The 27,049-nt window shown below is 39.8% G+C and overlaps 4 protein-coding genes across 4 annotated transcripts in view; 1 reads left to right on the top strand and 3 right to left on the bottom strand.

Moving 5' to 3' along the window:
* Window positions 1–3,975: 3,975 nt before the first annotated feature.
* Window positions 3,976–4,698, bottom strand: LOC111190657 (CD209 antigen-like protein E; the record flags this gene model as incomplete). Its single annotated transcript, XM_022664382.2, has 1 exon — window positions 3,976–4,698. A coding segment is annotated over exon 1 (618 nt), but the record flags the coding sequence as incomplete, so codon positions are not given.
* A 1,369-nt stretch (window positions 4,699–6,067) lies between these two features.
* On the top strand, window positions 6,068–9,805 carry LOC125804552 (uncharacterized). Its single transcript, XM_049483419.1, has 4 exons — window positions 6,068–6,654; window positions 6,790–7,072; window positions 7,159–7,826; window positions 9,793–9,805. The coding sequence occupies exons 1-4, from the start codon at window positions 6,422–6,424 to the stop codon at window positions 9,803–9,805; spliced, it is 1,197 nt and encodes a 398-aa protein (XP_049339376.1). The 5' UTR covers window positions 6,068–6,421.
* Window positions 9,806–13,402: 3,597 nt separating this feature from the next.
* LOC111193285 (uncharacterized) lies at window positions 13,403–15,596 on the bottom strand. Its single transcript, XM_049483491.1, has 3 exons — window positions 15,057–15,596; window positions 14,603–14,885; window positions 13,403–14,452 (listed from the first exon to the last, which is right to left on the bottom strand). The coding sequence occupies exons 1-3, from the start codon at window positions 15,293–15,295 to the stop codon at window positions 13,886–13,888; spliced, it is 1,089 nt and encodes a 362-aa protein (XP_049339448.1). The 5' UTR covers window positions 15,296–15,596; the 3' UTR covers window positions 13,403–13,885.
* A 66-nt stretch (window positions 15,597–15,662) lies between these two features.
* Window positions 15,663–27,049, bottom strand: part of bnc1 (basonuclin 1) — a 37,643-nt gene continuing 26,256 nt past the window's right edge. The window contains exons 4-5 of the mRNA XM_022664381.2: window positions 22,276–24,029; window positions 15,663–21,490 (exon numbers count right to left, since the gene is read on the bottom strand). Coding sequence (XP_022520102.2) covers window positions 20,866–21,490; window positions 22,276–24,029 — 2,379 coding nt within the window. The 3' untranslated portion in view covers window positions 15,663–20,865. The remainder of the gene's footprint in view (window positions 21,491–22,275; window positions 24,030–27,049) is intronic.

Genomic DNA, 27,049 nt, shown 5'->3' with positions numbered 1-27,049 from the left:
CTATATAAATTATAAAATATATTATTATGTGCAGGGATTGGTTTTAGAGCACAATAATTGATTGTGGTGACGGACAGTTCTTGTGGAAACAGGAGAGTTGAGGTGCACATTGAATTCTGCGTGATTTGATCAGCCGTGGTTTTATGTTTTTTTGGATACAATCCGGGTTAGCACCCGAACATCTCTTTCAGACAGCTTCCTCTTACAGCGTCCACAGTTAATCCTTTAGGATGTGGTTGGTTCTTCTTGGTGGTATGCTGACATTACCCTGGATACCGTGGCTCTTGATGCATCACAAAGACTTGCTGTCTTGGTCACAGATGCTCCAGCAAGACGTGCACCAACAATTTGTCCTCTTTTGAACTCTGGTATGTCTCACATAATGTTGTGTGCATTGCAATATTTAGAGCAGAACTGTGCTCTTACCCTGATAATTGAACCTTCACACTCTGCTCTTACTGGTGCAATGTGCAATTAATGAAGATTGAACACCAGGCTGCTCCAATTTAGCCATGAAACCTCCCACACTAAAATGACAGGTGTTTCAGTTTCATTGTCCAACCCCTGTATATTACTACATAAACAGTAAATTCATAAAGGTAAATTCTGTCCAATTACTTGTATTTGTTTCTTGTAATGTGTAATTTTGTACAGCTGAAACTGATGAACTTATGATCACATGACTGATCATTTTGACTGTCTTGTTTGTAATTGATGACTAAAGAACTTTTCATACTGATGACTCTGGCAGGTTTAATTACTTACCTTTGGGGAAGGGAGAAAGGATTTAGCTGCTTATTTACTATATTTTAAAACTGGATTTTTGCTTCTACAGATCTATTCCAACAATTCAAAGGATTTAATTAAAGTTACGTTTCATATAACTAGTTCTGACCTGATTTATTTAACAGTTTTAATGTTAAAATTCAGGTTATACAATTGTTCTTGCCTATTCTGTTACATTAGGATTTTAACCTTATCATATTTACAGTAAGAAAAAATGTGAATGAGCTGCTCAGTGAATTTATCAGATTTATTTTGAATTTTGTGTCAATATTTAGAAGTGCTTCTGGGCTCTTATGGATTAGGTACTTCTCTGTATATTTTCTATTTGGTTGTGTTATACAGGTTCATCTCATAAGATTAGAATATCATTATCAGTAATTCAGTTTAAAATGTGAAACTCATATATTATAAAGATGTATTAAACACAGAGTGATCTATTTTAAGTGTTTATTTCTCTTATTGTTGATGATTATAGTTTACAGCCAATGAAAACCCAATAATCAGTGTCTCAGAAAATTAGAATATTATATAAGACCAATTGGTACTTTTGGCAGTGTGGGCAGTGTGCCAAGTCCTGCTGGAAAATGAAATCCACATCTCTATAAAAGTTGTCAGCAGAGGGAAGCATGAAGTTTCACATTTTGAACAGAATAACTTAAATAAAGTAACTTTTCAATAATATTCTATTTTTTAGTTGCACACGTATGTGACTTGTTGAGGAAAAATATCAAATTGAATAGAACAATGCTGCCATCTAGTGGATAATGTTAATAGTCTCTGTTTTTACTGTAACCAAACAGGCTTATCCTGCTTGACAAATAATGAATTATTACAGCACTGCGAATACTGTTACAACAGCAAATTCATTTTCATGCCTGCGAGCAAAAAATACAGACTTATTCAAAAATTTAAAAGTCCATCAGTAGTCAATTTTATTTTTCACATAACAAAAAGTAACTTTGCACTTTTTACACCACAGCATGTTTAATTGAAATTTACTCGAATTTACAGATTCAGACATTAATCAAAAATATATTATACAAGGCAAAAGCTTTGAAACTGATTTTACTTCAGTTTGTTTTATTTTAGACTGTTCTGTATACATCAACTAAGACCACATGATCATAAACACCTAATTCCTACAGTTATTTATCAATTTAAAAGTCACAAAATCAGTCACTAGACGCTTATTTCATTCATATTCAATAACAGACATTCTACATATCTGTATAAATAAAATCTGTATTTGTGTTCTTCATCAGGAACTTGAGGGAAGATCTGTGGATCTGTTAGAAAATAAAGAAGAGCATGATAAATCTGTGATACAGGATCATACACAGTCTTTAACATTTATTGGTAACACATAATACAATACCACTTCAGTTTCTGAATCAGTGTCTCTGATTTTGCTATTTATAGGTTTATGTTTGAGTAAAATGAACGTTGTTGTTTTATTCTATAAACTACAGACAACATTTCACCCAAATTTCAAATAAAAATATTGTCATTTAGAGCATTTATTTACATAAAATGAGAAAAGAGTTTTCAGACCTCAAATAACGCAAAGAAAACAAGTTCATATTCATAAAGTTTTAAGAGTTCAGAAATCAATATTTGGTGGAATAACCCTGGTTTTTAATCACAGTTTTCATGCATCTTGGCATCATGCTCTCCTCCACCAGTCTTACACACTGCTTTTGGATAACTTTATGCTGCTTTACTCCTGGTGCAAAAATTAAAGCAGTTCAGTTTGGTGGTTTGATGGCTTGTGATCATCCATCTTCCTCTTAATTCTATATATTTTAGAGTTTTTTTATTTGGTAAATCCATTTTTAAGTTCTATCTTATTTTACAACTGATGCTCTCAAACACTTTATTAAGAGACAAGAAATTCAAGTAATTAACTCTTGATGAGTTCGGCACAGCTGTTAACTGAAAGGCTGAATTCCAGGTGACTCTACCTCATAAAACTGACTGAGAAAATCCAGCCAAGGTGTGCAAAACTGTCTCTATCTAAGCAAGAGATGCTGCTATGAATAATCTGAAATATAACACTTAACTTAACAATTAACACTTTTTCATTTACTAAAAACTTTAGTCTTTGTATGTCTTGTGTTTTTCCTTTTTTGTCATTTCTGTGCTTCGTAACTCATGGCTCTGTTCTGTTTTTGTCTTGTCTTCTCCTTAGCCCCACTCATTAATGTTCCCGCCTGTCCTGTTTGTTACTCCGCCCCCTCGTTTCCCTCCCCAGGTGTTTCTAGTCTCCCAGTTTGCAGTGTTGGGAGTATTGGCCTTGAAATAAACAGTGTTACTAGCAGTGTTACTTTTTTCAGTAAGGAGTAATCTAACTAATTACTCTGACTGTAACTATAACACCGTTACCATTTCTGACACCCCGTTACTGCACGTTACTTTACCTCTCAATTAACTTTTTTTTTATTTTACTTCGCTTTGCCCTGGTTAACCCCTCCTCTTTTCGGTGAACTTCAGCTTCTGGCTGCTGTGCCTGTAGGTTTACGTGGTTTGGTGTGGTGAAGTGAGGCACAATTGTGACGATTTGCGTGCTCTAATCAATTCAGTGATTGTCGTGGTCAGTGTTGTGCCTGTTCACAGCTTTTTTGAACTCGTTCAAGTTCAGTTCATACATGCTCAAAGTGAACAGTTCACATTCAAATTTCACAATTTTAATTCTGAACTAGTTCACAGTTCAGTTCATTTTACTTTTTTCGTGAGATATTCAAATAAATTCTTTTTTTCACACTAAAAGCTAGAAATCACTATACGTTCTTTAAAACTCATTGTAGACATTTGCTCATGACTCTGCAATTGTGGGGTTTTTTACCAGGTGATTAAAATGTTCATAAGGAGAATCGGTGTCTGTCTCCGTGCATCACTTCCACTAGACATTTTTTTTTAAATTGCAGCACTTTCTCGCACACTTCTCTCTCTCTCTCTTTCTCTCCCTTTCTCTCTCTCTTTCTCTCTCTCTCTCTCTCTCTCAACGGCCCTGAGGTTCCCTATCATATTGTTTTGAGTGTCTGTCACGTACCTTCAGTAGCAGAGGAAATTGAGTTTCTCCTCACAGTCTCTGTTCTCCCAGAGCAGAGGGTCTGTCAGGGTGTTGAGAGCTCCACAGCGGTTTGGTGGAGACGGGCATGAGGGCAGTGAGACCTCGATCCCCAAGGGTTTCCCGTTCACCCAGAGCCAATGTCCAGCCAGGAAGCGCAGACCCGTCCACACGCTCACCGTCTGCCTACCTTGAGTTTCCTCTTTAGCCAAATCCATGTTATCAGAGCTCAGGTAGGCCAGGCCAGTGTAGTGAGAGCGACAGTGCTCATAAGCTTCTACCCACGTCTTATTCTCCTTCACCAAGACCAAGATCTTCTCACAGAAGAAAGGACGCTTTTCCCAGCAGAAGTTATCGTTCCAGCCTCCGTCCTCCATCACGACACAATTCTGAATGTTAAGTTTGTTAGGCTGGTCGCTTTTCCACCAAGAGAAGAAATATGCCTGGCTATCAGACCACAGCCACTGGTCTGAGCTTCTGTACAGTCCAATCCAACTCGCTGGAGGTTTATCTCCTGCGATCTGTCGAATGATATCGTTCTCCTCTGAGGTGGAGACGGTGGCAAGGTCTCTGTAGTTGTTCCTGCAGTGCTGCTGAGCGCTGGTCCAGTTTATTTGGACGTCTACGAAGAAATACTGCCTGACCAGGCCTGCAGAAAAGCTGCAGAGAACGCTAAACAGAAAAATCACGTACATTTTCATCTGTGCTTTGATGTGCCTGAGCTCTGCAGATCTTTGCATAGGTCTCCCACTAAACCAGCTAGCAACTTTTGTACTCCAACAACTGTGAACTTATTTAAAACGCATGCAAACGCAAGACAAACACTCAAGCTCTCAAAGAAAACACAATGCATCCTGCTAAAAAAGCCAAAGCAACGATGATGTTACGAGGGGTGGGTCGGGTTTGAATCCAACACGCCTTGTCCGGAAAAGAACAAGGAGATGTTATTATATAACTGTTGGTTTATTCACACACTCTCATAAACATGCCATAATCTATCAGACATAAACCTGTGTGTGGTTTCTATAAACAGAAATAAACAGGACATACACACTCATCAAACAAGTGCAAAAACATACAGTGTGAAAAAGTATTGGGAGATTTCTTTTGTTTTTTGATTTTTTGTCGTTGAGCAATTTTTCTGATTATCAAACAAACTTTAATATCAGACAAAGATAACCTGAGTAAATATAAAAAGCACTTTTTAAATGATAATTTTATTTAATAAAGGAAAAAATATTCAAACCAGTCTAACCCTGTGTGGAAAAGCGTTTGCTCACCCTTGGCAGCAACGACTGGAATCAAGCTTTACCAATAACTCGCAATAAATTATTTTAATTCAGTCACATTGGAGGATTTTCCAGCATAAACATCCTGTTTAAGATCATCTACATCATCTCAATCAGACTTTACAGTTTTTCCACATCGTTTACACACAAAATGTGGAACTGTGCACACAAATCCAAAAACATGAAGCTCATGTGTCACATTGTGACTCTAAACTGCTAAACTCTAAACACAGTTCCACATGTTCTCACTCAAATATCATTCTAAATCACAGCTTTACAAATCACTAAACACAAACTGCATCATTTAGTTCAGCTTGATCACCTGAGAATCACTGACCTTCAAATACAAAACCTTAATTACCAAGGAGTCTCACACAAGCTGCACCTGTGTAAACGGCTCAATCATTTGTCAGAATATAAAAGATGCCTCACGTGACTGATACAGGTGTAAGTCGAGATGATGGAGCAACAGGAGCACAGAGGAAGAGTCAGAGTAAGAGGAGGCCTAGCAGGCCAAAGAGGACGAGGAAGAGGAAGGCAAAGACAAGGCAGTCTTTCAAATGAAATACGGGCAACATTGGCGGACCATGTAATAAATCATGGCCTAACAAATGGCTGAAGCTGGGCGTCGAGTCTAGCCAAATTTGAGCCGCTTTACAGTAGCCTCAGTTATCCGGGCTTTTAGAGAAGAGAATAGGTAAGTAACCACTTTATGGTTTTACTGTAGTATTCACAGAAATGTGCACTATAGTACAATGTTTGTCTTTACAAGAGGCGGCAGACACCAGAAATTCACACTTGAACAAGAGACCACCATAGTAAACATGGTTTTGGAAAACAATGCAATTACCCTGAGGGAAATCAGGGACAGAGTCCTGGAAGACAATGTTCATTTTACAAACATTGACCAGGTCGACCGTGTTTTACAGTTTTTCTCAATTGCTAAAACACTAAACCCGGTTGTCTGAACCAAATGCTCAGTGCCCTGAACCCATTTATTGAAATGGTCAATCTTTTGGCAGAACCTTAAGCACTTTTCACCTAGTTAGACACTTGCAACAACAACTTGCAAACATATTTTCACCCACTAAAACACATTTGGCACTCTGATGCACTTGGGCTGCATAATGTTAAGCACAGCTGGCAAAAGGGAAATTCAATGAAAGCACAGGTGTTTCAACTTAAACACTGCAACTCAAAATTGATAACACATGTGACTAATGAGGTGAAGACACCAATATAAGCCAGTCCATGGGGCCCTGTTTGTTGAAGTCTCACTATGGACAGAAACAATCAGAGAGGCAGAGTAAGAGTAAGAGGTGGAAGAGGTGGAAGAGGAGGAAGGGGAGGTATGAGACGAAGAACAAATATTTCAGATGAAATACGGGCAACTGTCATAGACCATGTTCTTGTCCACGGGTTGACAATGAGGGAAGCGGGACTTCGAGTTCAGCCCAACCTAAGCAGATTCACTGTGTCCACCATAGTCCGAAGATTCAGAGAAGAGAACAGGTAATTGCTTTTTTTCATTTTGTACATTTGTGCAGTATGACTCAATAAAAAGGTGTTTCATTACACTCATTTTCCAATATACTTGTAGGCCTCGTACTACATGTATTTTTTTGTAATTGCATGTTCTTTTTGTAGAATTACCAGATTGCCACATCAGGGAGGGAGGCCATCTATGTTGTCCCCACGCCAAGAGACCCTCATTGTTGACATGGTCCGTCAGAACAATTCAGTCAAACTCTGTGAAATACAGCAGAAGATCGTTGACGACCATGTTGATTTTGAAGGCATCACCAGTATCAGCATTTCCACCATTGATCGTGTCCTAAAACGCAACAGGATGCGGATGAAGCAACTGTACAGAGTACCCTTTGAGCGCAACTCAGAAAGGGTCAAGGAGCAAAGATTCCACTATGTACAGGTAGGTGTTCAATACTGCTGTCTACTCTACAGCATAAGGTTGTCTTATGCTGTACAGCTTACAAAGCTATATGTATTTTCCCATAGAGAGTGTTTCAACTGGATTCCTCAGAACAACCACATGAATATATTTATATGGATGAAGCTGGGTTCAATCTGACCAAAAGGAGGAGGAGAGGCCGGAATGTGATTGGCCAACGAGCCATTGTTACAGTTCCTGGCCAGCGTGGTGGCAATGTCACTTTATGTGCTGCAATCAGCAATCATGGTGTTCTCCACCATCATGCCACATTGGGGCCATACAACACTCAACACCTCCTGACATTTTTAAGTGATCTTCGGGATATTGTGTTAGGGTTTCAGCAGCAGGATCATGAACAGACAGAGCATCCTGTCTATGTCATTGTGTGGGATAATGTGAGTTTTCACCATGCCGTGCAGGTCAGAGAGTGGTTCACTAGAAACCAAGAATTCCTGAATGTTTTCCTACCACCATACTCCCCTTTCCTCAATCCAACAGAGGAGTTCTTCTCTGCATGGCGCTGGAAGGTTTATGACCGACAACCCTACACCAGGGAAAATCTCTTGCAGGCCATGGAACTGGCCTGTAATGATATAGGTGTGGATGCATGCCAAGCGTGGATCCGGCACACTAGAAGTTATTACCCACGCTGCCTGGCAAGGGAGAATGTGGCCTGTGATGTAGATGAAGTCCTGTGGCCTGACCCAGCACATCGACATGATGTTATGTCGATGTGCTGTTATGAACCACCGCGATTACTCAGATCTCAGGGTGCTGGTTTATTAGTAGTTCCTAAAATTCAGAGGAGCTCTGCAGGAGGAAGAGCTTTCTCTTATAAAGCGCCTCAACTCTGGAATAATCTCCCCGAATATGTTCGGGACTCAGACACAGTCTCAATCTTTAAGTCTAGACTGAAAACTTACTTGTTTAGTTTAGCTTTTGGTAATTAATGTTTTTCCCTTTAGATAAGGCTGCAGATTCAGGGGTTCATGGACAGAGGAAATTGTGGTAAACTGAGATGCTGGTGCTGTTGTTCTCCCACTGCACACGGTCACTCAGGTTTGTGGACGGTGGAGTGGGTGGATGCTGGTGTTTCAGGGTGCCTCCATGTCTATGTTACCTTCTGGCTCTCTGCCTTTAGTTAGGCTGTTTTATTCAGTTCTGCCGGAGTCATTTGCCACACTCTGATAATGTTTTAATATTCTCAGTTTTGCATAAATCCAGTAAAACTAATTCCATCTCTCTGCTTTCCTCCGAGTTACTGACTGCCCACCTGTCTGACCCGATACCGATGTTGGACCCTCAGGCTCTCGCGTCTCCTGTCCAGCCAGACTGATGGAAGTTTCTGAAGTCAGCTCTTCTCCACCACCACCACAGATCAGCTGCTCATCGACCATCTTACTCTCCACTACAGATTACATCCAAGCCATTAGTGGCGCTATTACACTCCTGAGTACATAAAACCTATATGGATGTATAAAAGACTTTTTAAATTTCTATTTAAAAGCCGTTTGACCAGTGGTAGGATGGTCCCCCCTTTAATGTGAGTCTTGGTCCTCCCAAGGTTTCTTCCTCCTCCTGCAGCTCTGAGGGAGTTTTTCCTTGCCTCCGCGCTCACTGGGGGTTCTGTATTATGTATATTCTATGTTTAATGTTTTGCCTGATTCTTTGTCCTGTAATCATGTTTCTGTAAAGCTGCTTTGTGCCAACACCTGTTGTAAAAAGCGCTATACAAATAAATTTGATTTGATTTGATTTGATATTGTATGCACTTTTGTTGTAAAGTTTATATATATATATATATATATATATATATATATATATATATATATATATATATATATATATAAACTTTACAACAAAAGTATATATTATTTTAGGACTACACAGGCTAAACAAGAATTTTGTTTTGAAAATGCATTTTTGTGAACAATAAAGGTTATTTCTAAACACTTAATGATCTGATCGTTTTGTTTTCCTTTTTTCTATGTTGTGTGTAATGACTGCTCAGTAGTGTTTTCATTTTGATTGACTCGGGGTCTGATCTGACAGCATTGTTTGCTTTTGAGCGCTGTTTGAACTGTTTTGAGGTGATAGTTTGGTTTTGCAGGAAGAGTCAGATGTTTTGTGAATGTAGTTTGAAAATTGAGTTTTGAATTTACAGTTTAGCGACATGGAGGGACAATTTCAAGAAATGTGTCTTAGCAATTGAGAAAAACTGTAAAACATCACCAGCTGAGTATGCAAGTATATCATGTTCCATTCGAGCGCAACTCTGACTATGTGAAGGAGCAACGTTGCCAATATGTGCAGGTGAGTACAGCACCCTCTCTGTACCCTTTTTGGACAGGTCACTGTTTACCTCAGTGTGTCTAGGTTGGCCTTTTTTCTAATATGGTCATTTTCCTTTTTTCCAGAGAGTGCTTGAACTAGATGCCAGTGCTGTTCCTTATGAATATATATTCATTGACGAGGCAGGGTTCAGGTTGACCTGCATAGGATCAGGCAGCAAGGGGAGGAACATCATTGGCAACCGTGCCATTGTCAACATCCCTGGGCAGCGTGGTGGAAACATCACCATGTGTGCTGCCATTGGTCACCGTGGGGTCCTACATCACCATGCACAACTTGGTCCTCATAAAACTCCTCGTTTGGTATCATTTCTTGATGAACTCAAAAATCTTCTCAACCTCCCACAGGACGAAGAACTAGAGCAGCCCTCCTATGTTGTGATCTGGGATAATGTAAGTTTCCACCGGGCAGCTCTGGTCAATGACTGGTTCACTAACAATCCCCAATTTGTTGTGCTGCTCCTTCCACCATATTCCCCATCTCTCAATCCAATAGAGTGATTCTTTTCTGCATGGAGGTGGAAAGTGCAGAAATGCAGACCCCACGAGCGTGTGGAGATACTTCATGTAATGGGGGAGGCATGTGATGACATCCACGCAGATGATTGCCAAGAATGGATTCACCATGCGAGGCGTTTTCCCTCGCTGTTTGGTGAGAGAGAATTTTACAGCTGAGGTAGATGAGGTCTTCTGGCCTGACTGAGGTCAGGGGTCTGATGAACAGTGATCTGTTTCTTTGCATTTTGCAATAAATACATTTTTGCTATCTCTTTGTATGTGAACTGATTTTCCTCATCATGTTTCTCATATGGGGAAATGACATACCATAATTAATTTTTTCAAATGTTTTGTTGCACAGAATTTATTTTGTCCAGTGCAGTGGGTGGGGCTAAGCTTCATTGTTATTGGCTGCTTTATGGTTTATTCTGATGGAAAACAGAGACCTGTTGTCCATCAGAATAGATAATAAATCAGCCAATAAAACAATAGCTTAGCCCCGCCCACTGCACTGAAAAAAAACAAATCAGCAACTCAGACATTAGGGCATGTCAGCACTATAGAACAAATAAGGCAAATTAATACAAGCTCATTTTTACTACTAATGTGTGATTTAAAACAATTTTTAAGGTATAAAACATTTAGTTAATTTGATTTATTTTAATATAGATTTTATATTAGGATAGTAGTGTATTATTTTGTGTGCGTCACAGACAGAAAACAGCATTCTTATATGTTTCCTCAACTGGATCCTCCTATTATGAGGTACTATCTAGTGTTGTACAGTTCTGAGTGTTATTGGTAATTGAATATCGTGTTATTATGGGGTGTTTTGTATTGTATTGTGTGCTGTGTGTTGTATAATGTTTAACATGTTGTGTATTTTGTATAATATGTACTGTGTATTATGTTGTGTGTTGTTTATCTTGTGATTAAGTATGTGTGGTTATTATGTGTTATGTGGTGTATTTCACTTTATATATTGTGTGCTTATTAGAGCTGTTGTAAGTAACTCTTCTCATATCCAGCAGGGGTCAGTACACACCACCACATTCTCTCTCTCTCTCTCTCTCTCTCTATTGAGAGACGAGAGTAACAGTTTTTACTTTGCAAATATGCTTTAAATGATTGTGTTGGGTATTTTCTTCTTTATTGTGTTATTTATTGTGTTATATTGTGTGTTAATAATTGAATGTTTAAATGTTGTTTTATATGTTGTGTATTTTGTGTTTGGTATTGTCTTCTTTATTGTGTTATTTATTGTGTTTATTATGGTATACTGTGTGTGGTAATAATTGTGTTGTGTTGGGTATTGTCTTCTTTATTGTGTTATTTATTGTGTTTATTATGGTATACTGTGTGTGGTAATAATTGTGTTGTGTTGGGTATTGTCTTTTTTATTGTGTTATTTATTGTGTTTATTATGGTGTATTGTGTGTTAATAATTGTGTGTTGTGTTTAAATGTTTTATATGTCGTGTTTTGTGTCGCGTGTTGTGTTGGGTATTGTGTTATTTATTGTGTTATATTGTGTGTTAATAATTGAATGTTTAAATGTTGTTTTATATGTTGTGTATTTTGTGTTTGGTATTGTCTTCTTTATTGTGTTATTTATTGTGTTTATTATGGTATACTGTGTGTGGTAATAATTGTGTTGTGTTGGGTATTGTCTTCTTTATTGTGTTATTTATTGTGTTTATTATGGTGTATTGTGTGTTAATAATTGTGTGTTGTGTTTAAATGTTGTTTTATATGTCGTGTTTTGTGTCGCGTGTTGTGTTGGGTATTGTGTTATTTTTTGTGTTTTTATGGAATATTGTGTGTTAATAATTGTGTGTTGTGTTTAAATGTTTTATATGTTGTGTATTGTGTGTTGTGTTGGGTATTGTCTACTTTATTGTGTGTTTTATATTGTGTGTTGTGTTGGGTATTGTTTATATACTGAGCTGTATTGTGTTTTATGCTGGATTATTATTATGTGTGATATATATTGTGCACTGCATTGTATGGTAAACTGAGAGCACATAACAAATTAATGAATTGAGAAGCCGAATGAATAAATTAATGAATAAATAAGTGAATGAATGAATTAATGGACAAAAAACAACAAACGAAAGAATAAATTAATTTGATGAATTAATAATTGAATGGATGAATAATACGTTGGAGTGGATGAAGGAATGGAAGAAAGAATGAAAGGATAACAAATTAGTAAAAAAAAAATGGATGGATGATTGGGAGGATGGATGCATACATAAATTAAATGGCTAAAATAATAAATAAATGAATACATTAGAAAATGATGGCATGCATGATTGAAAGAATGAATAAGTTGGTAAACAGATGAATGAATGAGTGGGGGCATGAACATATAATGGAATGAATGAGTAAGTGGATGAACAGATAGATGAATGAATGAGTGGGTAGGATAACAGACGGATGAAAGAATGAATTAACAAGTTGGTGAACAGATGAATAAATGAATAAGTTGGTGAACAGATAAATGAATAAATGAGTGGGTGAACAGATGAATGAATAAATGAATGAATGAGTGGGTGAACAGCTGAATAAAAGAATTAATTTACAAGTGGGTGAACAGATGAATGAATGAATGAGTGGGTGAACAGCTGAATAAAAGAATTAATTTACAAGTGGGTGAACGAATGAATGAATGAATGAGTGGGTGGGTGGGTGGGTGAACAGATGAATGAATGAATGAATGAGTGGGTGGGTGGGTGGGTGAACAGATGAATGAATGAATGAGTGGGTGGGTGAACAGGTGAATGAATAAATGAATGAATGAGTGGGTGGGTGGGTGGGTGAACAGATGAATGAATGAATGAATGAGTGGGTGGGTGAACAGATGAATAAATGGATGAATGAGTGGGTGAACAGATGAATGAATAAATGAATGAGTGGGTGAACAGGTGAATGAATAAATGAATGAATGAGTGGGTGAACAGCTGAATAAAAGAATTAATTTACAAGTGGGTGAACAAATGAATGAATGAACGAATGAATGAGTGGGTGAACAGATGAATAAATGAATGAATGAATGAGTGGGTGGGTGAACAGATGAATAAATGAATGAATGAGTGGGTGGGTGAATAGATGAATAAATGAATGGTTGAACAGATGAATGAACAAGTGGGTGAACATGTGACTAAATAAATCATTGAGTGGTTGAACAGATGAATGAATGACTGGGTGAACAGAAAAATTAAAAGAATGAATGAATGAGTGGATGATCAGATTCATTGAAAGAATGAATGAATGAGTGCACAAACAGTGTAATGAATGAATAAATTAATGGGTGAACAGATGAATGAATGAATAAATGAATTACAGTTTTTCTGGATTGTTTACACACATTTCTGAAAACATGCCTCGTATTCTCAGAACTCTACACACAAATCCTACAAACACACACACAATGGGCAAAACCCTTAAATTCTCCTGCTAAATGAAACTTTACATTCAAAACAGTTTTATCTCTTCACAAAAGGCCATTTTGTGTTCAGATGACACACACAAACTATCATATGAACAGACAATTAAAAAAAGCATTTAAACACTGATGTGCTCAGTGTAAAACACCATTCTCCATTCATCATAATGACTTTTTGTTCAGTGTTACACTTACTACAGACATTAAATACATAAGTGCGTTGTAAAATATTTTAGAATATTGTTTTTATACTCAGAACACACAAATATACTGTAACAAACATGTTTTATTTTTCCCACAAAACAATGTACACAGTGTACATCCCAACCGACACAAAGTTGCACATACAGTGCAGAAGATTTTACTGTATACAGTTAATAATAAAAAAACAAAACAAAATAAACTATGCTGCATCCTCTCTTCTGTTTCGGTCTGGCCACAGCACCTCATCTACATCACAAGCAATGTTTTCCCTGGCCAAGCAGCGGGGGAAATATCACCTAGCATGGCGAATCCAGCCATGAAAAGCATCAACTGCTATATCTCCACATGCGTCTTCCATAGCTTGGAAAAGGGGTATACGCGTTTCTGAATTTAGGTCGTACACTTTCCATCTCCAGGCAGAAAAAAATTCCTCAATAGGATTGAGGAATGGAGAATATGGAGGGAGATAAACAACTGAAAAGCGTGGGTGGTCAGTGAACCAGTTATGAACCAGAGCAGCCCGGTGGAAGCTTACGTTGTCCCAAATGACAACGTACCTGAGCTGCTCTGGGCCGTCCATCTGATCTGGTGGAACGAGTGTGTTGTGTAGGGTGTCCAGGAATGTGATCAGATGGGCAGTGTTGTAGGGGCCAAGGGTAGCATGGTGATGGATGATGCCATGGTGGGTCATCACTGCACACATTGTGATGTTCCCTCCGCGCTGGCCAGGGACTTCAACAATGGCACGCTGGCCGATTATATTCCTTCCCCTCCTTCGTCTTTTTGTGAGGTTGAATCCAACCTCATCAATGAAGATGAACTGGTGCTCCACTGCATCCACCTCCAGCTCAAGGACTCTCTGAAACACACATGACAATATCAGAAGTAGACATGGAGCGGTCACTATTGTGAAGCACAATCATTATGATTACAATATAATAGAAAGAAATATGTATGATTTATACAATGTTGACAGTATGCATCAAGGGTGGGAATGTATAGGACGTACTTGCACATAGTTATATCGCAATTCTTTGACTCTTTCTGAATTGCGCTCAAATGGCACCCTGTAGACCTGCTTCATCCTCAGTTTATTTCTGTGCAAGACACGGTCCAGCGTTGATAAACTTACCCTATCAATATTTTGAAATATCTCATTGTTTTCTATTATTTTTCTTTGTATTTGCCGTAAGGTAATGGCGTTATTTTCAAGAACCATGTTCATGATCTCTGTTTCCTGTTCAGGAGACAGAAGACGGCCCCGTCCACCTCTTGTTGGTAATCTTTCAGTTCTGCAATACAAAGAGTGCAATAGTGTAAATACTGTGTAGGAATACATTTCCCAAATACTCGAAACACAATGTCCTACAGAACAGTCCACAGGTAATACTGTACTACTGTACTCATTGAGTACTGTATTGATATGCAGTACTGCAGTTTTGTAGTGAGAGTAGATTTCTTACCTATTCTCATTGCGGAAAGTCCGGATGATGGATGCTACAGTGTACCTGCTCAAATTTGGCTGTACTCTTTGCCCAGCCTCCCTCATTGTTAGGCCATGGTTGACCACATGGTCAACCAAAGTGGCTCGGATCTCATCAGAAATGATTGTCCTTGGCTTTCCGCGTCCTCGTCCTCCCCATCGTCCTCCTCTTACTCTCACTCCTCTGGCTCTGGCTCTGTTTACAACATTGGCCTCCATTGCTCCAAAACAGAAGAGCTCACCTGTTGCCCTTTTATGCTAAAGCTCTGATTGCTGAGTGGAAACATGTGTGTTAGGTGTTTGCCCATGTGAGGAGTCAGTGTGCATAGTAGGGCAATTAACTTTAGAGTTTTGAATAACAGTGTGTTCCTTGTGAAAACAAGAGATTTTCTTCATGACAATTGTGTGTAGAGTTTTGGAAAAAGTGTGTTTTAGAACTGCAATTTGAGTGTAAAGCAGGAATTGTGCTTGTGGTTTAGCAGAATTGGTTCAGGGGGTTGGTGCATGAGTTACATTTTGTGGTCATTGTGTTTCAAGTACCAATATTTGTGTGTAAACAATCGAGAAAAACTGTAAGACACAAGACTCAGTTCTTTATGGCTTTATTAGGTTTGACCAAGTGTCACAACAGGGAGAAGAAAACCATGTGTAACTGTTAAACTGCGGAGAGACAACAACACAAACCTGACTGAGGAATCGTGTGTGTGTGTGTGTGTGAGTGTGTGTGTGTGTGTGTGTGTATGTGTGTGTGTGTGTGTGTGTGTGTGTGTGTGTGTGTGTGTGTGTGTGTGTGAGTGTGTGAAATAATGTACTGTTAAACAGTTGAGTTTTCTTTACAGTAGAATTGAAAATTTCTCTCTCAAGTTGAACTATTTTGAACTGCATCAGTCAAAACTGTCTGTCTCTCAGCCTGTCTCTCTCTCTGTATCTCTGTCTCCTTGCTTTTCTTTGGTCAGCTTTAGAGTCAATAAGCGGATCAATAAAGACGGATAAAACGAAGCCAAAATTACAGTTCAGCTCAATAAAATTACTGGAAACAATAAAAACAACACAAATAAACATCAGAAACAGCAATAAACAACAATTCACTGATAATAACATACATTAATAAACACGACACAAGGTGAATCCTGCACCTTCAAACACACACACACACACACCTGACAGGTCATTAGAATGAAAGGAGGAATAAAACACACATTTTCAAACCATATATTCTGATTATTTACAGGTGAGTCAGAGTATCGGGATGCTGCTGGAGGAGCAGAACAGTTTTATCATAAAGGGAAATTTGTCTCTTCAGACGTTTTTTCAGGATTTTCTCCTCCTTCTCAATAAACTCCAGCTCTTCTCTTCTCCAGCAGGGGTCAGTCCACACCTCCACATTAACATTATTCCACCATTCCCTCTTTCCAGTGGAGTTTAAATGATTGTCTCTAATTTTGCTTTTTGAGGAAATAATACTGTCTCTTTTTCTCTCTCTCTCTCTCTCTCTCTGTTTCCTCGATTCTGTCCATAACACTGATCACATTCCACATTCACATCAAAATAACACACGTAACATCGGCAACGGCTGAAAACAAGCGAGAAGAAGAAAGATCAAAAATCCAGAGAAGCTCTTTTTACACGGCCCGCGCTTCACTGTAAACACTGAGCTTTTTACGAGAGGAATGATCTGGCGAGGTTCTTTCAGACTGGAGAAGTTGCACTGATTTGGCACACCGTTGCAAACATCAGCAAATAAGTAAAAGAAAACACAGTAATCTACACTTATCTTCACAGCGTCCTGTGAGTTCAGTACGGTAGCATCAGCTGTGTGTGGGTTTGTGTAAGTGTGTGAAGTCAAAAATGAAAAAAATAATAGTTATAAACATGCAACTCTGTAAAATAAGTAAAATACACTCATTCACGTGTGTAACCCACATTCGCCCTCAGCTTTAGTTCGCTCTATCCAATCAGTGATAAGCTGTTTATTGAGGAGTCTTAACATTTATAACATGCTGCTATAAATCTTAAAAATAATTGCTGTGGGGGCTCCCAAGTGGTCCAGCAGTCTAAAGTGCTGCCATTATGATCGGGAGATTGCTAATTCGAATCCCGATCATGCAGCTTGCCATCAGCTGCCAGAGCCATGAGAGAGCACAACTGGTCGTGCTCTCTCTGGGTGGGTACAGTAGATGAACCTCTTTCCCCTCATCACTCCTAGGGTGATTTGGATCAGCATAAGGCTGCATCTGTGAGCTGATGTATCAGAACCGAGTCGCTGCGCTTTCCTCCGAGCGTTAGCGCTGTGACGCTACTCGGTAATGCTACAGCATCAGCAGCAATTTGAAAAAACGGGGAGTCTGACTTTACATGTATCAGAGGAGGCATGTGCTAGTCTTCATCGTCCTGGTGTGTTGGGGGATCACAAGTGATAGGGGGAGTCTTAATGAGTGGGTTGGGTAATTGGCCGTGCTAAATTGGGAAGAAAATGGGATAAAGAAGAAAGAATAATTGCTGTGTCTATAGTTTATTTCTCAGTCTAAAATGAGAGCACCGGTAATGTTGCTAGCTCGGTAGCCTTTAGCTACACTATGTAGCTACACTGATGTGCCAAATGTCCTGGGACAGGAACTTTCTGATAACTCATTGTGTTTCATAACCTTTTGCCATGGCGTGTCCATCTGGCACCGACTATCAGGCCACACTTATTCGTTCATTCTGATAGCTCACGCCTCGCCTCGCCACAAGATAACAACTCACAACGTATACAGGTTTCCAAAAATCTTCCCTGAGGTAATAATTAATTAATGACCAGTGACCAATACTGCTGTCCCATCTTTTAGCATATCAGTGCAATTGTAAACTAGTTGTTCAGTAATAAATAATAAATAATGAACAATGAATCGAGTGACTGTTATGAAACTAATATATGACTATAATATATGAAGTATAGAATAAAAATGAAGAATTAGCTGAATAAAAAATGACAGATTTTTTAGACGTTTTTAGAGTTTACTCAGCAAAAATGTGCCAAATCAATTATATAGTAAAACGATTTTATAGTAAAATTTATTGAACATTTTGACCCCTGGAAAGGATTTTAGATTCATTTTAAATGTGTTTACTAAGGTGAAGAAGACTCTACTACTCAGGTCATAAAAAAACAAGAGAAATAAATACAGAACCATGATTTTTAGTATGAGTGTGTGTGTGTGTGTAGAGTAACATTTAGACTAGAAGAAGGGAACCTGTGAGAAGTGATGTTGTTTTTTTAAGGCGCTTTCACACCTGTAGTTGGTTTCTATGATCTGGATCAGTTTGTGATTTTTTTTATTTGGAGAGTTTCTCCATCTGTTGGTTTGGTTTCACACAGGTATAAAAACCCTAAACGCACCAAAATGCGCACCAATAAAGCACACAAGCACAAGTCCTTTTTAACTGGATCAAACAGTGCTGGTGTGAAAACGCCCTTAGATAAACAGGTATAGTTGATGCATTGGAGTTTTTGTATGTAGCAGCAGGTGCAGGTGAGTGAGCACTGGGGCTGGGCAGTGTAATAAACAAAAACCGCATGCATAAAAATTCTAAATCTATATTTTCCTCGACTGCTGTTAGAGTCACATTTACATTGAGAGAACCATCATCTAAACAGCCTTTAATTCAATAGGATACACAAATGTGGACTTCAGTAATAAATAATAAACAAAACCAAAATAATCTAGGGTCTGATTTTTTTCCACCTGAGGTTAAACACTGTGTTTAGACAGTAGAGCATGTTCATTCAATATTTGGGAAAAAAATTGAGGAATCTGCCTGTGATAATGTTCTCTAACACTGAGAGGATCCTAATAGGCAGGAAAATCAGTGATAGTGCTTTTTCACCAATGTGTAACAGGCTCTGTTTCAGTTTTCAGAAAGGTTTGTTCCCAGCTGGAACCAACGAATAGTAGGTTTTCTGTACAAACAAAGATCCATGCAACTCCCTCGGTGGATGGTGTACTCTTTAATGTATCCCTGGTTCCATTAAAACTGGGGCAATTGCAGGTCTACAAGGTTCTTATAACCTTTGTCCAAAAAGTCATTAAACCCATGAATAACTCTGAAAGGGCGTGGTCAGTGGAAGAGAAAACAATAAATGCTCAAGGCAGTGCAGCTCAAGGACCAGGATCAAAGCTGTCAAGAGTATTCCTATTAATTACTCTGTAGATAGAAATATAGATACTAGAGTTGAACAGAAGTTGAACAGAAGTCAAGCTTTTTACTAAGTAAAAGTGTAAAAGTACTTTTAAAACTACATGCACACATCATGATGATGATGCTCAAACGATATATCATGCAGTCCTAATCCAGACTGACATTCGAATCATTAGATAGAAAAATATAGTGTAAAAAGCTGCTTTTACACTGAATGTATTTTCAATGGGATGTCTGAGAAAAATACAGATTTAAAAAAACAGCTTAAGGATTCTTGGCCAAAATTAGTGTACAGATGTACTCAGACTTTAACATGAAGCTTATGCCAATTGTGCCAATTTGGGAAGTGAAAGCTTCTAGTAGAAGCCCCCGAGAACAGTTACGGTTATGTTTAAAACACAGCCACATGTCCAAATAGCATGTCCAAAGACCTCCCACTGCACTACACCAATTGGAGCTTATTTGCTTAGGCTAAATCCGATCCACCCAAATTTGCAGCAGAAAAAACAAGCTTAAAAGGGTGCGTTGTATGGTAAATATAGTCAGGGGTGAATTTAGGGGTTTGGGGTTCCATAGATACATTTATTTTAAATTTATTCAAGCAGCCCCTCTCTTACTTAATGGCATAAACCTAGCGTCGATGGTTTGTAACATTAACTAGGTCTTGACCTCGAGAACCGCTATTAGTTTGTGCACTGCTGTGTGTTCATGTGTGCATAAGAAGCTGAGGTGTACACATGTTGGTGATGCACCTGTATTCTGTGTTCACAATTCACTGCCAATATCGCAATGAACTAGGTTGTATTCAGTCAGTGGAGCACCTGTGTTTTCTGTTGCCAAGATAGCAATACCAGAAATTTACTTGAACGCACTTCAGACTACTCGAGACTACCACGCATGGAAATAGACTGTTGGTATGGCGTAAGATAGGACTATTAAACTGCATAAATTATAAATCACTTTTTACTCCTGTCTATTCTCTGTGTGATCTGATGTGTCTAGACATCTTTGGGGGTACTGATCGCAATAAAAGTCTTCCAAAGCTGGCAAAATCCTACCGGCTATGGCAGACAAAGATAGTCAAGATAGTAAATTCTTCAGAAAATCAACAATTTTAGAGAGGATTTAAAAAAAAAACAAGAATTCTGTACATTGCCCAGCCCTAGATGACTAGATTTTTTTTATTTTATTATTAAATATTAAAAGAAGCTTCTACTGTAATCAGTTAAACGCTTTTTTGCATCGAGTACAGCTCTTTTGAGTGGGTCTTTTGTACCTTGAGTTTCAGTTTCACTTATTTTCTAGACGAGCCTGTAGCTCAGTGCCCGGCTGACCTGCTCTACAAATCTCAGGTCACTTCACGATCTGCCTGAACACTGAACCAGCCAGTATCTAACCCCAGATACCAGACGAGGATATTGATTGCCCTGCAAATAGTGATTTGAAATAGTCAACAGATATGAGAAGGAAATCTTGAAGGACCTCAGAATCAATGAAGGTTTTGTAAAGGTCTATGCTTGTTTTCTTAACACACGTTCTCACTGTATGTCTGTAAACACCTCCGTTCTGTGAGAGACGGGTGTGTTTTAGTGTTTTTTTGCAGGCTTGCTCTACTCCTTGTTGAGGACGGTTGTTGCGGGGAGGTTCCGGTGTAAATTGGGGTTCTGGCTGTGTCGGTTCCGGCTCCTGACGGAGGAGAAGGTGGTGTCGCAGCCCGGTACCTTGCACTTGTGAAGCAGCCGAAGGTGTACGGTTTTGTAGTGCGCCCTGAACGTGCCCTTGTTGCTGTAAACCTTCTGGCAGACGTGGCAGGTAATGGGAGAGGAGCTGTGGAGCTGCTGAGCGGCTGGAGATGCAGGCAGACCGCTGTTCAGCCCGTCGCAGCTTTCATCGCTTTCCTCCTCTAGGGGGAGTCCTTCCTCACTGCCCACATCAGAGTCCCTGGACGAGGAGTGCCCACTTCCTCTGGTGCTCAGGTCCAGCACGGCCTCGTCCTCCAGCATGCCCTCTGGTGGACCCTCCATGTTCTCTACCACCTTGCTCATGGGGAACACCAGGCCCATGCGGTTGTTCCCCTTGAAGATCACAGAGGTCTGACTCAGAGGCTCTTTATGAGGGTAATCGGAGGTAAAGTCACTGGAAAGGTCTCTGCATGACTGGGTGAACGTTGCTCCTGATGTGCTGTAATGATCTTTGGTCAGTAGCTTGTGATGTAGATTTAAATTTGCACTGTGTCTGGAAGAAAAAAAGAAAAATGCACAATTAGTAAATCAATGATATTAATACATATTCTAATGTTCCTCTAAAGACACCACTCAAGTCTTAAGAATTTATAGTACATTCCCTGTATTTTTAACCATAAAAATACAAGAATATATATATATTTTTTGTACTTTATTTTAAGCTTTTTGTGGTTTGAGTATTAGCTTGTTTTGGTTTTACACAAGGGCTTTTTTTATCTAACAGTACAGTACCATATTAGCCACGGTGAGAGGCTAATATATAGCAGCTGATGCTGATGCTGCTCCAGCAGTGCTAGCCGGGGTTAGCAGCAGGCTACAGGCCGATTATACTCACCTCTGAATGGTGAAAGAGCTATCGCTTAGCACAGTTAGCGGCGGTGCTAGCAGGGATTATATATATAGCAGGGGTTTTCACCTTATAGTAAGCAAAAATATGGTACTTTTAGTTTTTTTTGATGCATAAAAAAAAACATTTATGGCAACAATGGCAAACTGCAATTTTTTATTAAAATCAATATGTTTGTTATGGAAAACAAATTACTTTTTAAATATGTTTATTTTTAACACCCCTACTGCTAGACCCGCTGATGTTAATACACAAATAAAATGTACTTTATTTTTATTTTATTTTTTTGATGAAAAAAAAAAATTTAATCATTTTGTTTCATATGAAAAACTACAAACGTTTAAAACCTGTAGGACAGTGATGCTGATGTTGTTACACAGTGAGTATTATTGATAGTGATACTGATAGTGATAGTGATATTAGCAGCTCACCGGTCTCTGCTCCTGCGGGAAGGGAAGGCAGCGTTGCAGCCGGCGACAGTGCACATGTGCATCTCCTTCAGGTGCACGCTGCGGTAATGCATCTTCACGCTGTAGGGATTTTTGAAGGATTTATCGCAGCTCTCGCAGTGATGGAGAAGCTCGTCTTCCTCGTCGTCTTCACAGGTCACTATCTGCAGGTCTTCTCCGCTGTCAGCACAGGCGGCTCTCAGATCGTCCTCGCAGATCTCTGCGTCCTCGTCTGTGTGGCAGGGAGTTTTTCTCGGCACGTTGTCCTCGCAGCAGGTTGGGTCCTCTGGTTGCTGGGAGTCCCAGTTGCTGGGGCAGTGGGGGTCTCTTTGGCTGCTACTGAAGGGAGATGGACAGGCGGTGATGCAGCTCTCGTGCTGGAAGTGCCTGGCCTCTGACTGTGCTCCATCTGTGTGGGACAGCTGTGTTTGGAGGGTCTGAGGGACGATGCCGTGCTCATCACAGTCGGTGTGCGCTACTGCATGCTCCGTCCCGGCCTCCGCGCTGGCGGGGACGCTCTCGTCTTCATCAGATCCGCTGCCCTCAGCCAGCTCGTCCTTCTCTATCTTTATGGGCATGCTGGACTTGCGGGACTTCTTCTTGGGCACGGGTTCAGAGCTGTTCGCCATCTCTCTGACGCTGACGGAGACGGAGGAGGAGAGCAGTGGGAGGGAGGGCAGGTTTCCAGGTGTGTTTGCCAACTCTGCTGGAGTCACCAGGCTGCGATAAAAGGGAAGCACGGGCTGCACGGTTTTCAGGTTGGGGAAGAGGATGCCGCTGTGGCTGACGCTTGGGAAGGAGCTGTGCATTTTGGGCTCGGCGCTGATGTAGCCCGGGACAGACCTGCTGCTGTCTGATGAACCCGTTCCTGCTCCATACTCACGCTTCTCCGCCTGAGGGCTGCTGCCGTCCTTATCCCGGTTGTTGCGGTTCATGGGCATGTGCAGCCGGGGGTTGGGGTTGGCGCTGTGCCGGTTGCGGCTCCGCAGAGAGCTGAAGACCATGTTGCATCCCTCAATCGTGCACTTGTGCTTAATCTTGAGGTGCACTGCGTTGTAGTGGATCTTGAGCGTGCCCTTGTCGTAGAAGGTCTTCTCACAGGCGCTGCAGAACACACGGCCTTTCTTCATCAGCGCACTTTTCTCTCCCGAGCGGATCTTTGATTCCGGGGACATCTGCGTGATGTCTGAGCTGATGGAGGGCGTGCAGGGCGTCGAGGGGGACGAGTAGTTATCACTGATTGTGAAATCCTCACATTCTAACTTGGTGTTCACTCTCTCTACGTGGATGTCTTCCCTCTCGGGGTCAGACATGAATTGATTAGAGTTGTCAGGGCTGAGGTCCAGAGCGTCACGCATAACCGGCGCCTCCTGCTGGCTCGGGTCCGCTCTGGAGCTCAGCAGCGGAGCAGGGACTGAGTTGATCAGCTGCAGAGGCAGCATGAAAGCCATGTTGTTGTTCACCAGACTCTCAAAAGGGTGGCCGTTGCTTCTGCTTAGCGGCTCTGATTTAGGCAGAGGGACGGCGGGACGCTGCATGCTGCTCTCGATGAAGCTGCGGATGTCGGAGTTGGCCCTGACTGTCGGCACGACGACCGCCTGCCCTTCCTTGTCCTGCAGGGCCATCAGCTCCACGATGGACTTGGTCTCTCCGAAGCGAAGGAACTGCTGCAACGTTGCAATCTCCTCCTCAAAGGTCATGATGGCCCAGCGGTCCAGCACTTTACCCGCCACGTCCTGCACAACATGCACAGAATTTAATTTGCATTATGTATCAAAGCTTAAGCACATGGGACCTCAAATAACTCTGACAGCCTGACAATGCTGTTAAATAAAGAGTTGTCAACGTCTCTAATCTATCCGGACATGAAAGCTCTAATTACTGCAGCATATCTGTAGCATCATTTTTCTTCATTTGGATGATCTGGGCTGCCCTGTTGGGGGGATGTCGGTGGGGGGGATTCAGACAGGCGAACCCTGAACCTGCTTGTAATTACACATGAGTGTTAGCAGTCTTTCAAAGTCATACAGCCGCATCGGGCTGTAGCCAAGATAAATATTTCATCATACAGCATTCATTTATGCGCCTGTGGAGGATTTGACTTACTTTACGCTCACCGTTACACGAGCTCTAACGAGAATTAAACACAACCACCTGAATACTTAATGAGCAGCAAATTGAACTGAGACCTCCTGCGATCGCGTTTTACCAAAATGTAAAAAAAAAATCAAAACTGCCATAATTTGTATTTTTACTGTAATCACTTTAAAAAACGGGAGCTGGGATGTAATGGAAATAAAGAAAATGTGTATGCAATGTGTGTGTGTGTGTGTGTGTGTGTGTGTGTTTGTGTGTTTATGTCAGTGGTGTAGAGTCTGGAATACTAAAGAAGTAGAAGAATCTGACCTTCACTTTGTTCTCTGTTTATTTAAGTTGATTTAAGCTCCTCCCCCAACATTTTAACTGCAATTAGGTTCTAGGTTCAGTGTAAACAAAAACTGGAATAAAAATACAGATGATTAGAAGAATTGTCAAAAAGTAGCAGATACACTCCCATTTAAAGGTTTAATAAATACCCAATTTTGTTTCCTTTAATTTTTTGCCATTTAAGCTCTTCAGGTCAGTCAATAATAGGAAATGGTAGAAACTGACAGTAAACTGACAGGGCCTTTAAGTGAAAAAAACTGAAAAAAGTAGTATATTGTGAAAGTATATTAGAATAAAATCCTAAATCATATAATCATATATTGTTTAAAAAAGGGGAGGTGTTTTTTTAGCAAACAATTTATTGGGTAAACAGCTGATAAATAGCAATTGAAATACTTATTTTAATTGTTCCCAAAAAGTTTTTTGTAAATTTACAACAGGAATAAAATTATACAGCCATGGCGGAAATTGTTGGCACCTTTCCAGAAATCTTTCCAGAAGGATTATGCCCAGAAAAATATTGCAATTTTGCATGTTTTGTCTGTATGTTTATTTCATTTGTGTGTATTGGAACAACATAAATAAAATGTTATAATAAAAATCAATCATCTAAATTCATTTAAAAGTCCAAAAAAGGTCTGGACAAAATTATTAGTAAAATTATGTGCTTTACTAAAAAGCAAAAAATATAAATGTGTATATCTTATATCTGTCTACCTGTATATCTATCTATCTATCTATCTATCTATCTATCTATCTATCTATCTATCTATCTATCTATCTATCTATCTATCTATCTATCTATCTATCTATCTATCTATCTATCTATCTATCTATTCTAGCATTAGAATCTGCTGAATTATCTCCCATACTGAACACTTGTTCTGATTAAACTGTAATTCTGCTCAGTTCTCCCCTGTTTCTGTAGTTTAATGATGTCTTATTCTCACACTCTACATCTTTCATGTCTGTTCTGTGTTTTTTTTTTCTCTTTTCTCTTGTTTTATTTATATGTAAAGCTGAATTTCCCCTGATAAGTCAGTGAAGGTTGAATGTTGGTGTATAACCCTGCGTTCACACTGGAAAGCGACAAAGCGACAGGCGACCATTCATTTCCTATGGCAGGGCGCGATTTGTCGCTGCGACACGCGAGAGGCGACAAGCGACAAAGCGACAGAGCGACAAGCGACACGGAGATGAATTTTTCTCAACTTTATGCAAATGAGTTATGACGCGGTGAAGCGACATTCTAACCCGATTGGCTCCTAGCTTTTCTTTGGACCAATCACAAACAAGGCGGTTCGACGTCCTCAAGCTCCTGCTCTCTGAATTTCTAGTTTCTTTCCCGGTTCTTTCTGTTGAACGGGGTGGACCCGCATCAGTCTGTGGGAACGGCTGCGTTTCCAGCGCAGTTAAATCACAGAAACGCACAAGAGTCCAGCAAGTTTGGGAGTTATAGCTGGAAAATAAAGTGGCCAAGTGATTCCTTTTTTGTGCTTTTTTTCTTGTCGGAGGCTGGACCATGATAAACGCGGGCGTTGAGCTTGACACGCCCACAAGCGACAAACGCTGGGTGACACAAGCGACTCGTCGCGTTCCAGTGTGAACGCAGGGTTAGAGCTGGATTAGCTTTCTCTGAGGGGTTTTCTGTAATTAAAATTATTAGGATTGAGATCTATTAGCGCACTTTCCCATTTTTACAACAATAACTGTGGAGATGTTTCTGTTGAGTGGGGTTTAACACTGATGTAAACGTCTGGGCTGAGTTGGAGAGAATTCAAATCTCACAATTCTACACAAATCCCACCAACAACTTAAAATAAAATGTCCTGTAAAATTACAGTAATTAGCTGGCAGCAGTTTGGCCAGTATTCCACTGGTCTTTTACAGTGCCTCTACTGTTATATACTAGAATGGCTAAAAACACACAAAAAACACATTTCAGCTGAAAAAACAGTATGTGAGTTCACCCCTTATTGTAAGCAAAAATGTCTATTACATTAGAAAATTGCTTTTTTGCTGTTTTCAGCAACTAAGCAGTAACTTGCTTTTATGGCCTACAACACTGTGGCCAGGCAGTCAACCTTTATATCTATATATAACAGTAGTGAATACACAGGGGAGGGAATCCCTGGTGGGAAAAAAACTATACACTGAAGGTGAGTGAGGTTTGGGGCACACAACTATTGTGCAAATAAAGGATGACAGGAGATAAAAGTAAAGATGGACCTTGTCTACCAAAAAAAAAAACATATATATATATGTATATATATATATATATATATATATATATATATATATATATATATATATATATATATATATATAT

The sequence above is a fragment of the Astyanax mexicanus genome, chromosome 9 (genome assembly GCF_023375975.1).
Source record: "Astyanax mexicanus isolate ESR-SI-001 chromosome 9, AstMex3_surface, whole genome shotgun sequence".
Taxonomy (NCBI): Eukaryota; Metazoa; Chordata; class Actinopteri; order Characiformes; family Acestrorhamphidae; genus Astyanax; species Astyanax mexicanus.
Note: the sequence above shows the minus strand (reverse complement) of the source record. Positions and strands in the feature narration are given on the sequence as shown.

Bases quoted from the DNA above. Each gene is read 5' to 3' on its own strand.
- LOC125804552 (XM_049483419.1), top strand. From the start codon at position 6,422: ATGGACAGAAACAATCAGAGAGGCAGAGTAAGAGTAAGAGGTGGAAGA. The intron at 6,655-6,789 runs GTAATTGCTTTT...TTCTTTTTGTAG, and splicing joins AGATTCAGAGAAGAGAACAG to AATTACCAGATTGCCACATC. The intron at 7,073-7,158 runs GTAGGTGTTCAA...ATTTTCCCATAG, and splicing joins AAAGATTCCACTATGTACAG to AGAGTGTTTCAACTGGATTC.
- LOC111193285 (XM_049483491.1), bottom strand. From the start codon at position 15,295: ATGGAGGCCAATGTTGTAAACAGAGCCAGAGCCAGAGGAGTGAGAGTA. The intron at 14,886-15,056 runs GTAAGAAATCTA...TTTGTATTGCAG, and splicing joins ACTTTCCGCAATGAGAATAG to AACTGAAAGATTACCAACAA. The intron at 14,453-14,602 runs GTACGTCCTATA...TGTGTGTTTCAG, and splicing joins TGCGATATAACTATGTGCAA to AGAGTCCTTGAGCTGGAGGT.